Here is a 14193-nt window from a genome sequence, read left to right on the forward strand (position 1 = left end):
TATATATATATATATATATATATATATATATATATATATATATGGCATGCATTTCATATATATATTTCATATATATATGTCATATATATATTTATTTATATATATATATTTATATATATATATATATGTATATATATATACACACACACTGTATGAGAAATATCTTATTCTGAAGGCAAGTTTACCAAACTTCTGCTGTTTTTCCAGTTGGTTTTACTGGTAACTTTATACCGGAAACCAGCAACACGAGCCACCACACCGGCGCTTACTCATGACAACGTAACTCCGCGTCAAGCTAATTAGTAGCTGAATGACGGCTACGATTACTCGAAGGAGTGGAGCTAACGTCAACTTATCCGTTACCGGGCTAATCGACAACTGAAACACTGAGACAGCTGGTAGGAAAATGCAGTACTGTGCCCTCGTATTAGATGAAGCAACAAGACATGTTTCTTATACCACAGCGCCGTTGCAGTCCACGGAATGGGATCAGCTAAGTTAGCTCGCTAGCGGTTAGCATCGTGCCGATGTAGTTTAACGCTATGCATCACGTCACGCCAAGCCCCTTTTAAAACTCTGGCAATACAACATGGCCTTGCTTCTTGCAACTGCATGCCTTCTGGAATAAAAGTTGAGACATGTAATGGACTTTCAAGCAATCTCCAATTCAGCGTACGCTATAACGTTATATCCCCGCCAATTAACGCTTAGCGTTAAATACATTCTGTTCCGACTTTGAGTTTCGGGTTCGCCCATTGTTATCTTAAGAGAAATGAGATGTTTAAGAAATCTGTTGAGCTCTGTTGCTGTCCGATAAGACAACTGTTTGCCGAAATTACTTAAAAGATAAAGGCTTTCGCCCAGACTACGTAATCTCATACCTTTACTGTAATGTCTGCGTCTGATATGCAAAGCAACGTTAAACTGACAGGATTTTGATAAGGGATTCGTATTAACTTTATTTTTAAATGACCGAACGTTAGACAAGCGTTCGCCGTTTTGTTTTTGCTTTTTGTTGCCTTTGATAATTGTAATTAGTTCAAGTTCAGAATGACCTCGCAACGGTGGCATAACATGTCCCACAGCCAGCTAGCGTTAAACGTCTACTTAGCGGTACTATCGGTTGTTGTCAGCTTGTTTTATCACGATTTATATACCAGGATGGCTAGTGTTAGCTGGCAGGTGTTAGCATTGCCAAGACAGTCATTCGAAGTTATACTTAGCCCGAGTTTCGAGAATATTCCACAAGCTAATGCTAAAGGAGGCTAGCTATACCGAGAGCAACAACAGTGTGCTTCTGTGTGTGACACTGTGGTGGGAAGGAGGAAGTATTCCTATCCTTTACTGAAGTAAAAGCTCTACACTTTAAAATACTCCACTACTAATACAAGTCCCGCACTTTAAGCATTATTTAAGCATGAATATGTATCAGCACAATGTACTCGTAAAGTACAATGTGCAGTTCGTAAATTGTAGTAGGAGGGGATGAAAAACTCATTTAAAAAGTGACTAAAGCTGTTAGAAAAATGTAGCGAAGTCGAAAGTAAAGTACAAGTGCCTCAAATGTACAACTTGAGTAATTGTACTGAGTTACATTCTACCACTGGAAGGGGGTACATCTAATTTGATACAAAGTTCATAAATAACAGAAGTAAAGGCGTTTTTCATCTGCGTGACTGACTGACACGATAACTTTGCTAGCCAGCTGGTTTCCCTTCATCTTGTTGCTGTTTTGACGTTACAGGGTCTCTCTCCTTCAGTGACCACAGTCTGAGCCTCCGCCGCCATGACAGACAACAAGCGACTCGCCTTCTCCATCCTCCAGTTCCTCCATGACCAGCTCCAGTCAGGGGATCTGACCTCAGGCGCCCAGGAGAGTCTGGAAGGTGAGTCCTCTGCGTGGTAGAATATGTATCTAAAAATCAGCAGCATGTGTCATATTGTGGAATTATCACGATAATCTGTCACAGTAAGATCTTAAATGATTGATTCAGGATTGTGGTAAACTAAAACCAATGCAAGCAGAAGAACTATAGATAAGAAAGTCAATAAGGTTCATGAAGAATATTTTGTATGTTTATCCTAAATCCATATTTTTTCTGTGAGGTTTACCCACACAAATGTTCAGAGTCCAATTCCTCAAACTCTCTTAACTGAACAAATGTGTCATTAATCGCTTGTTTCCACATGAAGAATACCACCTGTTCACAAATAGGTCTTCCTGTTGGTGAGATTTCATCATCAGAATAATTGACTCAGTGTTAAGAGTGAGACATCGTCTCAGCTCATCGTTCTCTTTCCATTACATTCTCCCAATTATACTTTCATTCATGGATCAATAGTTTAAACTGATCATCTTGATATTTTTGAATCTGGACCGTATGTATCAAGTAGCTTGTGGAAAAATAAGTTCAGTATCCAATGTGTCAGAAACATATTCAATCGTCCTTTCGGTAAATATATAAATAATGTCAGACTATATCAGCAGATAGTCAATGTTAAAGGGCTTGGATCAGGACATTCATACCTGTGATATAAATTGTTTCCCATCTGCCCCCAGATTAAACTGTTATTTTGCTGCCAAAAAAACCCCAGCATATGTATAATGTAAAATGAAGACAAACTAATGGAGATGTAGCTACCGAGTGTTATGGTGTTAGTACTCGATGAATGACTGTGACCTTTCTCTTTGTTGGACTCGTCATAGTTCCCTCAGTGTGTTTACAAAGTGAGTTTGTTGTCCTGCAGTTGCGGTTCAGTGTTTGGAGACAGCGTTTGAAATCTCGACCGACGACCAGAGCCTCGCCGTCCCCATGACGTTACCAGAGATCTTCGCCTCAGCCACAGACAAAGTAAACAAGCCTGTGAGACTTCGACATGTGAAATATAACAATGTGTTTATCAGGATGAATTCAGGACAGCTGTAGACCTTTTTCAAGGTGTTTTATGTGACATTTTATGTGGACACAATGAAGTCATTTGAACTGGGGATGTCTGACTTACACTGTTTGTTTTTGTGTCTGTTTGTTTCAGCTTCCAGTCGAGTCGCAGATCAACAACAACTCCGCTCCTCCACAACCTCTGAACTCCCTCACCGAGGATCAGAGATACGAGGCAGAGACGCTGAAAACTGATGGTGAGACGAGGAGGAAGCTCTTCTTCGCGGCTTTCCTCAGACGTCTGCCATAAAGATGATTCGTGTCTCTAGTGTGGCTGCTGTTGCTTTGGGTTTTCGTTCCGGGTTTTATTTGTCAGTAATGAGGTGATATCTTTTGATCCGCAGGTAACGACCAAATGAAAGTGGAGAACTTTGCAGCTGCTGTTGAGTTTTACTCAAAGGCCATCGCCATCAACCCTGAGAACGCCGTCTATCACTGCAACAGGTCAGTCAAATGCTTCAGTTTAAGGTGTTTAAATGTTTACACTGAACCCCTCCACCTGTGTTCTCTTGAACAGTTTGAGTCCTTTTTTTCTTTTGTTGCTAGTTTTAGCACCTCTGGCAACAACAACGTCGTATTATTTAAAACCAATAAAAGTGCGAACACCAGACACTGCTCATCTCTGGGACACAAGTTGATCCAGTGCATCTCCAGTTTCACTTTCTTTATCCTCCATCTCTCCTCTGCTCTTGAACGTGCAGCAGTGCTCCCAGCGCTTACCCAGCATGCCGTTTGGCAGTGTAAATGTACAATTGTTAGTTTTAGAAATTGTTTGTCACAAATTGATGTGTGCCGTAGTGTTTTACCCTGTTCAAGAGAGTTAGTTGTTGTGTGATAACCATGAGTGAGAAGGGTTACTTTCACATAAAGACTTCCCCGGCTGTGGTGCTCTCAGTATGCCGATACATACTTCTAAGCCCCAAAAAATAGTATTCAAGTCAGTCCTAGTTTGCAGGCAAATCTTTTTACTCTAAAACCAACTGTCATTTCTACCAGTGGTGAACTCTGGGTTACTGAGAGTTACCTCTTAGACTTCCACTTGCAGTCATCCAACAGCATCGTCCCCCTGCAGCTCCTCTTAATGTCACCTGGAAGCTTTGCTTGTACGGTAATCCAAGGCAGAAAATATCAACTACAACTCAGGATAGTTCAACCTCAGCTGCCTCACTATAGAGAAGAATCTGTAAACACATCTGGATAAGATAAGGAAGGTTAGAGTGGAGGTGTGTGTTGAGTCAAGAGGAAAAAGAGAATAATGAAAGAGATCACATTTACAATCCACTGAAGTGTTTTCACTCTGCATTTACACTTGAATTAAGTGTTTCTATATCTAAATGACGTTTTTTTAAAAACTGTAGCCAAACTGCTACCTGTATTTCCCTCAGTTCAGTTATCGCAAACTAAACTCAAAGTTGATGCGTATTGTTTTCTTTTGTTTGTATGTGTGTGTGTGTGTGTGTGTGTGTGTGTGTGTGTGTGTGTGTGTGTGTGTGTGCGTGCGTGCGCGCGCGCAGGGCCGCAGCTTACAGTAAACTAGGGAACTATGCCGGAGCGGTGCAGGACTGTGAACAGGCCATCAGCATCGACCCAAACTACAGCAAAGCCTACGGGAGGATGGGGTAAGAAAAGCAGCCCGTTCTCAAACTCTCCTCCTGAAATGCAGCAGCTTTTTTCTAAGCTTACTTCCTCAGTTAGCTCTAAATCTCCTTCTGTCCTCTAGCAGCCGTAAAAGTGTACAAGACAAAAGATAATTGCTGATTCTGTGCAAGGTCGAGGGGTTTACTATCCTGTAAACAGTTTGATTCGGCTGGCAAAATATTTTCAATTAACGATTTCTACGATTTCCTCCTACAAAAGTTCAGAGGTGCACAACCAGTCGCTGTGACAGATCTCAGAGCCTTAACGCTTTACGCACAGTGAGGGAGGATTGTCCCCTCGCACCGGGGACGCTATGGCGAGCATAAACCCGGCTTTGAAAATGAACAATGAGAAATTTGTCAGAAGACATCCCACTGAGGTGTTTTCAACGTAGAGCATCAGAAGTAAAGGATGAATAGATTCTTATTTTCAAGAGTTTAGTGTCCTGATATGTGTCTGTTGTGTCGCTGTGTTTCAGTTTGGCTCTGGCCAGCCTCAACAAACACACAGAAGCAGCAACTTACTACAAGAAAGCTCTGGAGCTCGACCCCGACAACGACACATACAAAACCAACCTGAAGAGCGCAGAGGAGAAGATGGAAACGTCCAGTCCAGTAAGAACAAAGGAGAAGAAGAAGACTGCTTTTCTAAACCAGTGATGCTGTGATGAGTCTGTGCTTATAGCTCTCTCTCTCTTTGGCAGACAGCAGGGATGGGTGGAGTAGATCTGGCCGGTCTGCTCAGTAACCCCGGCTTCATGAACATGGTGAGAGCTCACACTCTGTTTCTCTTCTACTGTCACCATTATTGAAGATAATACATTCAGCAGAGATGGGAGGTGTTATAAGACAGCACAACATATACATCAGTGCGTAAGATGAGATCAGAGAAACCTCTTATTGATCCCTGGACCGGAAATTTGCTTGTTGCAGCAGTACAAACACAGAAATACGTGCCGATACTAGGGAAGTCAAATTAATAATAATAGTAATAATAATAGCTAGATACAGCTACGGGGCTCCCGGGCGGGTGGTTTTTGCCTGTCTGAACCATGGATGTATAAAGAGAACTGGATACAGCGTCGGTGGCGGCGCCCCGTCCATGTGAAAAAGCAAAATAAAGTTTGACTTCTGAGTAAAGAATTTAGATGAAAATACCCTGAACCTTTGGCGATCTTCTGCATAGATGGGCCCATAGTGCATGCGCACTCGCGTTTCCTTTAACCCCGCCTCCCAGCCCTCAGTCCAGCCTCTTTCTCATTCACATGAACAGAGGAAGAAAAATAACTGTGGATTTGGCTACTAGTGCACTTTAAGCTTACAGGACCCTAATGATTTAAATAAGGGATATTATAAGTGTTCGTACTAAGAAGTTGTTTTACCTAAAGAAAATATATTTTTAAAAGTATCCCGAGATACAGAGGTCTCTTTCCTAATTTAAGTCTATGGGAAAGAGTCTTTTTGGACCCTAATGGCGTCACTTGGGGGACCTGGTAGTTGAAATTCCACCATTTGGAATCGACAATTTGCTTTAAAACCAAGCGCTCTTCTTGGGGTCTTGGTCCGAGCACATCCAACATTGTCTAACTGCACGGACACCGATGGGTGTAAACTATGCGGCAGACATGCGCTTTTGATACACTGCCTTGTGCCGTCCACAGTTTGGGATAATGTCGGTCTGAATAGAAGAGATCCAAAAGTTACCATGTCACGATTCCCTGTCAGGTCACGTCCATGCCGTCAGCATAACTGCGTCTTTAATACACCAACGTAGTAGGAACATAATATCTAATTATAAAGCGAGGAAGGACTTCCTGTCCTTCGCATATATCAAGAACTGTCACTCATGGTGGGTGTGTTGCTGGGGAGCCCAAGAGGGTGCCGTGTCGGATGGGATGCAATTTAAGACACATGACATGTTCAGTATAAATAAACTACAACAGCTCTCTGTGCAGCTGCAACCGATAATTTCATTCTTAGTCTAATATTTACTGTTAAAAGTCACTAGTTACTAGTCTTTATAACTGAATATCAGGGTTTAAACAAAAAAAACACCATCAAGGCTGTTGTATTGATTTTTATTGTACACCAGTGTGTTTGGGTCTAAATGACTAGAAAGGCCTCATTATAATGTCATGTAAACACTCAGGAGTGTGAAGTTAGAGAAGCTTGTGACTGGAGGTCTACTGCTTCTCTGAGTGTCTTATTCTGTTGCACATCCTGTTTGACCTCTGCTCAGTGAGCCATTATGAAGTTTGATTGAATATCTAAACATCTGTCTCCCTGCAGGCGTCCTCTCTGATGACCAATCCTCAGGTTCAGCAGCTGTAAGTTGATTTTAAGGTTTTCTCGGCCACATTCTTCCTCTGGTGTTTTTTGAGGGTAACTTCCCGTCTTCTCTCTCTCTTTCTTAGGATGTCGGGGATGATGTCAGGATCATACGGCGGGATGCCAGGAGGAGCAGGTGGAGGACTGGGAGGACTAGGCGGACTGGGAGGACTAGGCGGACTAGGTGGAGGGCAAGGAGGAGGACTAGGCGGAGGACTAGGCGGAGGACTAGGTGGAGGGCAAGGAGGAGGACTAGGCGGAGGACTAGGCGGAGGACTAGGCGGAGGACTAGGCGGAGGGCAAGGCGGAGGGCAAGGCGGAGGGCAAGGCGGAGGGCAAGGCGGAGGACTAGGAGGAACTGCAGCGCCCCCCGGAGCCGCTGCTGGAACCGGAGATTTATCGGGACTGATCCAGGCGTAAGTACCTCAGCAGAGGGATCATACTGACGTTCATCTGAGTCATGGCCTGGCTGTTGGATAATGAATACACTGTCGGGAGGTTTATGATGTCTCGTTTGTTTTTGCAGGGGTCAGCAGTTTGCTCAGCAGATGCAGCAGCAGAACCCCGAACTCATCGAACAGCTGAGGAGTCAAATCCGCAACCGAACGCCCAGCGCTGGAAGCGAGGATCAGCCATGACACTGATACAGTAAATGTTCAACTTGATATTTTTTTTTCTCCCCGGAGGGCAGTGTGTTTTTACAGCAAGGCATATAACAAGATAAACATGCTGTACAGTAAGGGGGGGGGGGGGGACACAACAGTAGTCGCTGGTGTTTCTCAAAGCACTTGAGCTGTAGGTATTCGGCCTGCACACTGCAGACTTTAGCTACAGGGAGGACGGGGGCTGTCTTGAAGCTGGTGGGAACACTGTCCTGTGATATGTTGAACATGTCAGTGATGACATCCGCCAGCTGGTTGGGATGTTTTCTTAATACAAGCCCAGCCGCTTTACTCATCATTTCCTCCAGTAAGGTACAAGTACCTCAAAAAGTTGTACTTAAGTACAGTACTTGTACCTGTATTGTCTACTTCCTCCAGTTGGTTTGGTTTCTTCATTAGTGAAAAGAGCAGATTTCCCAGCGCGATCACCTCCCCCTGCTGTTTGCTCTTGTTTTTGACTTTTATTTTGGCAGGTGATTAACATGTTACATCCTGTCTCTGTTTCAGGTTGGACAGGTTTGCTTGTGGATGAAAAGCTGATATGGATCATTTATAACTCGGAGGACTAAAAGGAAGTTTTTGTTTTTTTGTTTCCCCCATCACTGAATAATTCCTGCACGAGAGAACGAGGAGCTCCGACCGCTTCATTCAGGAGCCACGTCACCAAAAAACACCCACTTCCCGCAGCTCTGTGTGGTTTTTATGAAGAACATTTAACACTGTGGTATCAAACTGATTAATTCTAACAAAGAAATAATGCTCGAATGGGAACATGGATATTAAAACAACAGAGTTTAATACCAAAAGCTTGAAATTTCTTCTTAAAACTACACAGTGTAACTTTATATGTTTTGTCCAGTACCCTGCTTATTGGTGGATCTGAGTGAGTGGGTGGGTGTGTATGAGAGTGTCAGGGTTAATTTAGTGTATGTGTGTGTGTGGCAGGTTGAGTTGTAAGGAGGCCGCAGGGAGGCAGAGAGCTGTTGAAAACAGTCTTGACAATTAAAAAGAGCTTTTCAACATTTTACACTCTCCTCCAGTCTGACGTCTGATGATTCACTTTGGGCTAATTTTGTTTTCCCGATCAGCAGCCTCACAGAAAAACGGTTCTACTGACTCAGAGGTGTAAAGCCACGCTTACGTGTTTAAGCTTGGCTCAAAGTAAACTATGAAATAGCCCAACAGTGTCCCTAACTCCCATGCAAGTGGTCCCCAACCTGTTTTCCTTGCGACTCCTTATATATGAGTCAGTATCTCTAAAAAGGATTCACATGAATAAGGGGAAGTTTTACTGGGAGCATGTAGACATGTACAAAGTGACAAGAAGCTCCAACATAGGTTCATGTCTGAGGTGTCACGAGTACCGGTAAACATTAAGGCTGTAGAGATCACCTAAATTGCTCTAAAGGTCAAAGTATGTGAGTCTTTTTATGCACCCGTTTTTTTTTTTTCACCAGAGCAACTCCTGTCTGAAGAAATTGACTTGTGGATGTATATATTATGAACTTATTGATAATTGACATGACAATGCTGTCATAAGTGTCAAACTTGCATATTTTGTCAAATTATTTTAAAACAAAATGCATAAAACATTGAAGTTGAAACACAGAAATAAAAAAATTTAAATAAAGTAGAAAAAGAATAACTGACATTAATAAGATAATATTGAAAAGGTCTAAGTTCACATGTGACTCATGATCATGTTATTATAGGCTCCATAACAGAAATAATCCATATTCCAGAAAGGGATAGATCATCAAAAAAATAGTTTTATTTCAGGTTCTATTGACTGTACAACTTTCTGTTTGATTTTTTTTTCCAGCTAGGTGGCCAATAATACCTCGGCTTGTATTTAACATCTGCTTTACTCCTACATTTATTGGACGGGGTTAGTTACTTCACTTCTGATTATTTTGCACACAAAACGTGAAGAGTTTACAAGATACAATATGTTTTTACGAATTGAACAACACAACCATTTATAGAAGTACAACTGTAACAATGAGTATTATGTAATTAGTCGATGGACATACAATTAAGTATCGCCTATTCTGATAGTTTAAGATTATACATACTACTTTTACTTACGGGCATTATGTAGGACTTTTACTTGTTACAGGTTATTTCTAAAGTGTGGTATTAGTACTATTACTTAGGTAAAGGATCTGAATACACTATCAGTTCCTGGGGTGCGCCATTTATATTTCCACCACTCAGCACCCAGAGGACGCGTGACGTCAATGCGGAAGTACTTCCATACACCTGCTGGAGAGGAGACGGTCGGAGAGGTAAACACGGTGACGTTGACTCATGTTTTGGAGTTTACAATGTGTATGTTAAGATGGAGTCGCTGCTTCGACAAAAACAACGCAGACGTAAACAGCGTCTTTCTTTTATAACTAAGTTAGTTTTCAGGCGGTAGGTAGCATATTTAGCTGCCTGGGGGGGGGGGCTAACGATAGCTAGCTTAATATTGACAACTACGTCAAGCTAGCAGCTGTTAGCCGGATCACGAGCGGAATGGCTCGAGTTTGTCTCCAACGAAAACAAGTACAATGTATCAGAATAACTGAAGAAGTCAAATACATGTTATGTTATTGTATCATGTAAGAGTGAAGCTATAACTATAAGAGACCTGTAAAAAATTATATAACGTTAGTTATGAGTTATGATGCACGGTGACGTTTTACTTTGAAGTTCCTCACCGGAAGCGGAGTTGATGTCGGGTTGCTCTAACGTTACGTCGTTTGTCACCTGCAGCCGGTAGATACACTGTCAAAAACAATCAAACAACCGGTTCGTGAGTTTATCTTGGCATGGATGTAATGTTACGTTAGTATACAATTTACAGTGTTTAAGTACGCGGATGAGTTTAATGTGTAGCTGACGTTACCGGTGTGCAGTGGTGGAAGTAGTAACTGCTCTGATCCTCATTATTTCACACAACACTGTGAAAATACACAACTACAAGTTGAAAGTCCTGAATTGAAAACGTTAAGTAAAATAAACGAGTAAGTAAAGCTGTCGGATACATTCAGTGCAATGAAAAATACAATATTTCCCTCTGACACACAGTGGTGTAGAAGTAGAAAGTGGCATAAAAAGAAAATACTCAAGTAAAGTACAATTACCTCACATTTGACCTTGAGTACAGTACTTGAGCAAATGTACTTAGTTACATTCCCCCACTGTGCTTGAAGCTAAAAACCTGCAGGACTTTACTAATAATTACATTCTGTACTAATTCATTTTGACAATATTGTTGAGGTGGGCGAGCTAGATCAACAACAATGAATAAAGTACAAGTACCTCAAGTTGTGCTTAAGTACAGCACAATACAGGAGTAAATGTATTTCATTGCTTTCAACCACTGCACAATATATTTCTCTGTTGATGCAAATTTGTGTTGCCAAAGGCCAAATCTTGGCTGACTGACTGTCACTTCCTTGTTCACTAGTGGCTCACACTCAGCTCACGATGTCTCTGTCTGCCCCAGTAGAACCAGCAGGGATGTCCCAGCAGCACTAGTGGAGTGGAGGTGTTTGGGATGAGGCTGTAGTGTTTGAACTTAAGGATGGAGATCCTGGTGGCCAAGCTGCTTGGCCTGCTGGGATTGTTTGGCCTCATGCTGGCGGGTGTACTGGTCCCGGTGCGCCTCCTGCTAGCCGACTACGACAAGGCACACAGATACAGGAGATCTCTGTCTCTGTGTAACTCGTTCGGAGGAGGCGTGTTCCTTGCAACATGCTTCAACACTCTGCTGCCAACCGTCAGAGACAAGGTAACACACAAACACTCGCATTTAAGTATTATTATGCCACAGCATCAGCGGTCTCCCTGACTTCAGACTGTATCGGTGGCCGATCAATACTTAATCATGTATTTGTACTGCTTGCCTTGAAATTTTGAGTTCATTATGTGTGTTGGTGTGAGCTAAACACATTATTGATAAAAAAGTGAAGACAGGAGATAGTTTATCCTAAGAGCAACAAAACTACACAACAGATTCAATAAGTGATAAGAAATCAGAAAGAGATTCAACAGAATTTCGATTTGGAACTTGATTCAGAACCAATAAAATGCTGTCTGATCGATCAGCTGGATGAGTTTTGATCTTCAGTGTGTTTTGACGCTCCTCAGGTGGCCGAAGTGTTCCAGCAGCTGAAGATCAGCAGCGACTATCCTCTGGCAGAGACGATGATGATGCTTGGCTTCTTCCTCACCGTGTTCGTGGAGCAGGCCATTCTCACTTTCAGGAAGGAGAAACCATCCTTCATCGACCTGGAGACGTTTAACGCAGGCGGCTCTGAGGCTGGAAGCGACTCTGAGTACGAGACGCCCTTCATCGCCTCTGCGCGGGGCTCACCGAGAGACGGCGGCGGTCACCGTCCCAACGGACACAACCACGGACACTTCAGCCCCGCCGAGCTGGCGGGGGCGGGGCCTCTGCGGCTGGCCAGCCTGGTCCTGGCTCTGTCGGCTCACTCGGTGTTCGAGGGCCTGGCGCTCGGCCTGCAGGAGGACGGAGCCAAGTTGGGCAGCCTCCTCCTGGGCGTGGCCGTGCACGAGACGTTGGCCGCCGCGGCGCTCGGGGTGAGCGTGGCCAAGGCATCGCTCGCCATGAAGGACGCCGCCAAGCTGGGTGTCACGGTCAGCCTAATGATCCCACTGGGGATAGTGGTGGGGATGGGCATCGCGTCAACTCAGACCCTCGCGGGCAGCATGGTGTCCGTGGTGCTGCAGGGACTCGCCGCCGGCACCTTCCTGTTCGTCACCTTCTTTGAGATTCTGTCCCGAGAGCTGGACGACAAACGGGACCGCCTGTTAAAAGTGCTCTTCCTCATCCTCGGCTACACCGTGCTCGCCGCACTCGTCTTCATTAAGTGGTGACACACAGGAAGTGCTCTGACACACACGGCAATACCAAAGGAAAACTCCAAAGAGGCAGAAGAGTTCAGCTGTGAGACAAACCATTTATTCTCCTCAGCTGTGTCTGTGACGGAAACAGATTAAACAGAAATAAAATAAATTAAACTGAAAGAGTCATGTAACACCCCCCCCCCTCTCAAGAGAAATGTTCCAGTGGTTTAACTTCTCACGTTGCAGCAGTGATGCACGGCTGTACTCCAGGGCGCTGTGACATCACTGCTGGGTGTGGCTACAGGTTAAATAGACTTTACACCAGAGAGGGCAGCAAAGCTACTTGCCACATCTCATTGTGTGTACACCCCCCAGCCAGCTGAGACCAAAAGGAGCTTTTGTAATATATCCTCAATAACTTTTTATTCATTTTAATAACTATTAATATTATTTAAAAATGTTTTACTGTGATTTTCATTTGGATGTTAACATGTTTTTTTATTTTTCATCTCTGGTGATGATAAGTTAAAAATTAGAAACTTCTGAATTGTAAAATGGCCATTTGAAGTCCTCAAACTTCTGCCTGAATGGAGCTTAATATACTACAATCATCAATTATGAATGTGAGACCTTGTTAAAAAGGGAATCTGTCCAGGGGAGAAAAAACACATTCTGACTTTGAACACTGTAAGGACAAGTGAACTGTTGTCGGTAACGAATAATACATCAAATAATATATTTTATTCAGAAGAAATTCATCTGTTCAAGCTTTTTTTGCACTTTTTCATTTCCTCAATACATCTTTTTTTCCAAGTTTCCCCTCATGTCAATAACACTTGTGCAGTGTACAAAATTCTATCACAAGTCAAAGTCCTGCATTCACATTTCACCCGTTTAAAAGTTCAAAAGTGGCAGCATTTAACTTTAAAGTGTATTCCATATATTATCGGGTTATAATTATCGATGCATTCATATATTCATCACTGTTGCTGCTGGTAAATGGGGACCTCATTTTAATAACTTTGTATACTGCTCTAATAAATAAATCTATAATAATAAATCATTTATTAGTTGATCATATTATGTATTATTAATCTGAATCTGCAAGCTGTTAGTTAAATGTAGTGGACTAGAAAGTACAAAATGTCCCTCTTAGATGTGGTGGCTATTAAAGTGGCATCAAATATAAATACTCAAGTAAAGTATAAGTAGCTTAGGTACAGTACTTGTGTACTTAGTTACTTCCCACTACTGCGAAATTCAAAGTCAAAGAAGTTTAAAAGCTTTCATTCTGGTGTTTTGTTACTCTTTAGTTTTAATAAACCTGTTTCTATATGAAGTTGAACTAATCACAGTGCAGCCTTTCAAAGATACTCAACACATATCCATGTCATCTTTATTTTTATGACCTCATCATTGAATGTGTTCCTATTGTGATCTTGAACACTTGTATTTATGATGGTCTGTGACACCTTTGTTTTCTCATGTGTTGAATGAAATTAAAGAGATTACTATCATACCTTTTGTTTAAGAGAAGAGCTTGATTGCATGTGATGTAAACGGCGGCAGACGCAGAACAACATGATGTCCTGATGAATGTAAGTTTAATATTCACTCTGTTTTTTTGGACTCTTATCAACTCCACATTGCGTTTCATCATCATTGTTTCTCTCCAGATGTTGCTGCTCTGGCGTGGCGTTCGTTGTTAAATATGTCATTTGGACGTTTCCGTGAAGAATGGGACCAAAGATGAGCAGACACTGAACT

At 42.5% G+C, this 14193-nt stretch overlaps 2 protein-coding genes across 4 annotated transcripts; both read left to right on the forward strand.

Annotated features, from left to right (window-relative positions):
• Window positions 1–245: 245 nt before the first annotated feature.
• Window positions 246–8600, forward strand: LOC306776184 (small glutamine-rich tetratricopeptide repeat-containing protein alpha-like). Of its 2 annotated transcripts, none has more exons than XM_079266797.1 (12): window positions 246–398; window positions 1745–1886; window positions 2749–2864; window positions 3034–3136; window positions 3284–3383; window positions 4454–4558; window positions 5056–5191; window positions 5281–5343; window positions 6866–6903; window positions 6991–7320; window positions 7431–7552; window positions 8074–8600. In XM_079266797.1, the coding sequence occupies exons 2-11, from the start codon at window positions 1787–1789 to the stop codon at window positions 7540–7542; spliced, it is 1203 nt and encodes a 400-aa protein (XP_079122923.1). In that variant the 5' UTR covers window positions 246–398; window positions 1745–1786; the 3' UTR covers window positions 7543–7552; window positions 8074–8600. The 2 variants fall into 2 exon arrangements, with proteins under 2 accessions (XP_079122923.1, XP_079122924.1); XM_079266798.1 differs by having other exon boundaries at window positions 2749–2852.
• A 1236-nt stretch (window positions 8601–9836) lies between these two features.
• Window positions 9837–13933, forward strand: LOC306776948 (zinc transporter ZIP3-like). 2 transcript variants are annotated; one of them, XM_079267849.1, is made up of 3 exons: window positions 9837–9854; window positions 11066–11347; window positions 11707–13933. In XM_079267849.1, the coding sequence occupies exons 2-3, from the start codon at window positions 11141–11143 to the stop codon at window positions 12454–12456; spliced, it is 957 nt and encodes a 318-aa protein (XP_079123975.1). In that variant the 5' UTR covers window positions 9837–9854; window positions 11066–11140; the 3' UTR covers window positions 12457–13933. The 2 variants fall into 2 exon arrangements, with proteins under 2 accessions (XP_079123975.1, XP_079123974.1); XM_079267848.1 differs by lacking the exon at window positions 9837–9854 and adding an exon at window positions 10292–10362.
• Window positions 13934–14193: the final 260 nt, after the last annotated feature.

Source organism: Melanostigma gelatinosum (genome assembly GCF_949748355.1).
Source record: "Melanostigma gelatinosum genome assembly, chromosome: 4".
In the NCBI taxonomy this organism is placed as follows: domain Eukaryota; kingdom Metazoa; phylum Chordata; class Actinopteri; order Perciformes; family Zoarcidae; genus Melanostigma; species Melanostigma gelatinosum.

Excerpts from the sequence above, each read along its gene's own strand:
- LOC306776184 (XM_079266797.1), top strand. The coding sequence starts at position 1,787 with ATGACAGACAACAAGCGACTCGCCTTCTCCATCCTCCAGTTCCTCCAT. Across the intron at positions 1,887-2,748 it reads CGCCCAGGAGAGTCTGGAAG|TTGCGGTTCAGTGTTTGGAG; the intron begins GTGAGTCCTCTG and ends GTTGTCCTGCAG. Across the intron at positions 3,137-3,283 it reads AGAGACGCTGAAAACTGATG|GTAACGACCAAATGAAAGTG; the intron begins GTGAGACGAGGA and ends TTTGATCCGCAG.
- LOC306776948 (XM_079267849.1), top strand. The coding sequence starts at position 11,141 with ATGGAGATCCTGGTGGCCAAGCTGCTTGGCCTGCTGGGATTGTTTGGC. Across the intron at positions 11,348-11,706 it reads TGCCAACCGTCAGAGACAAG|GTGGCCGAAGTGTTCCAGCA; the intron begins GTAACACACAAA and ends GACGCTCCTCAG.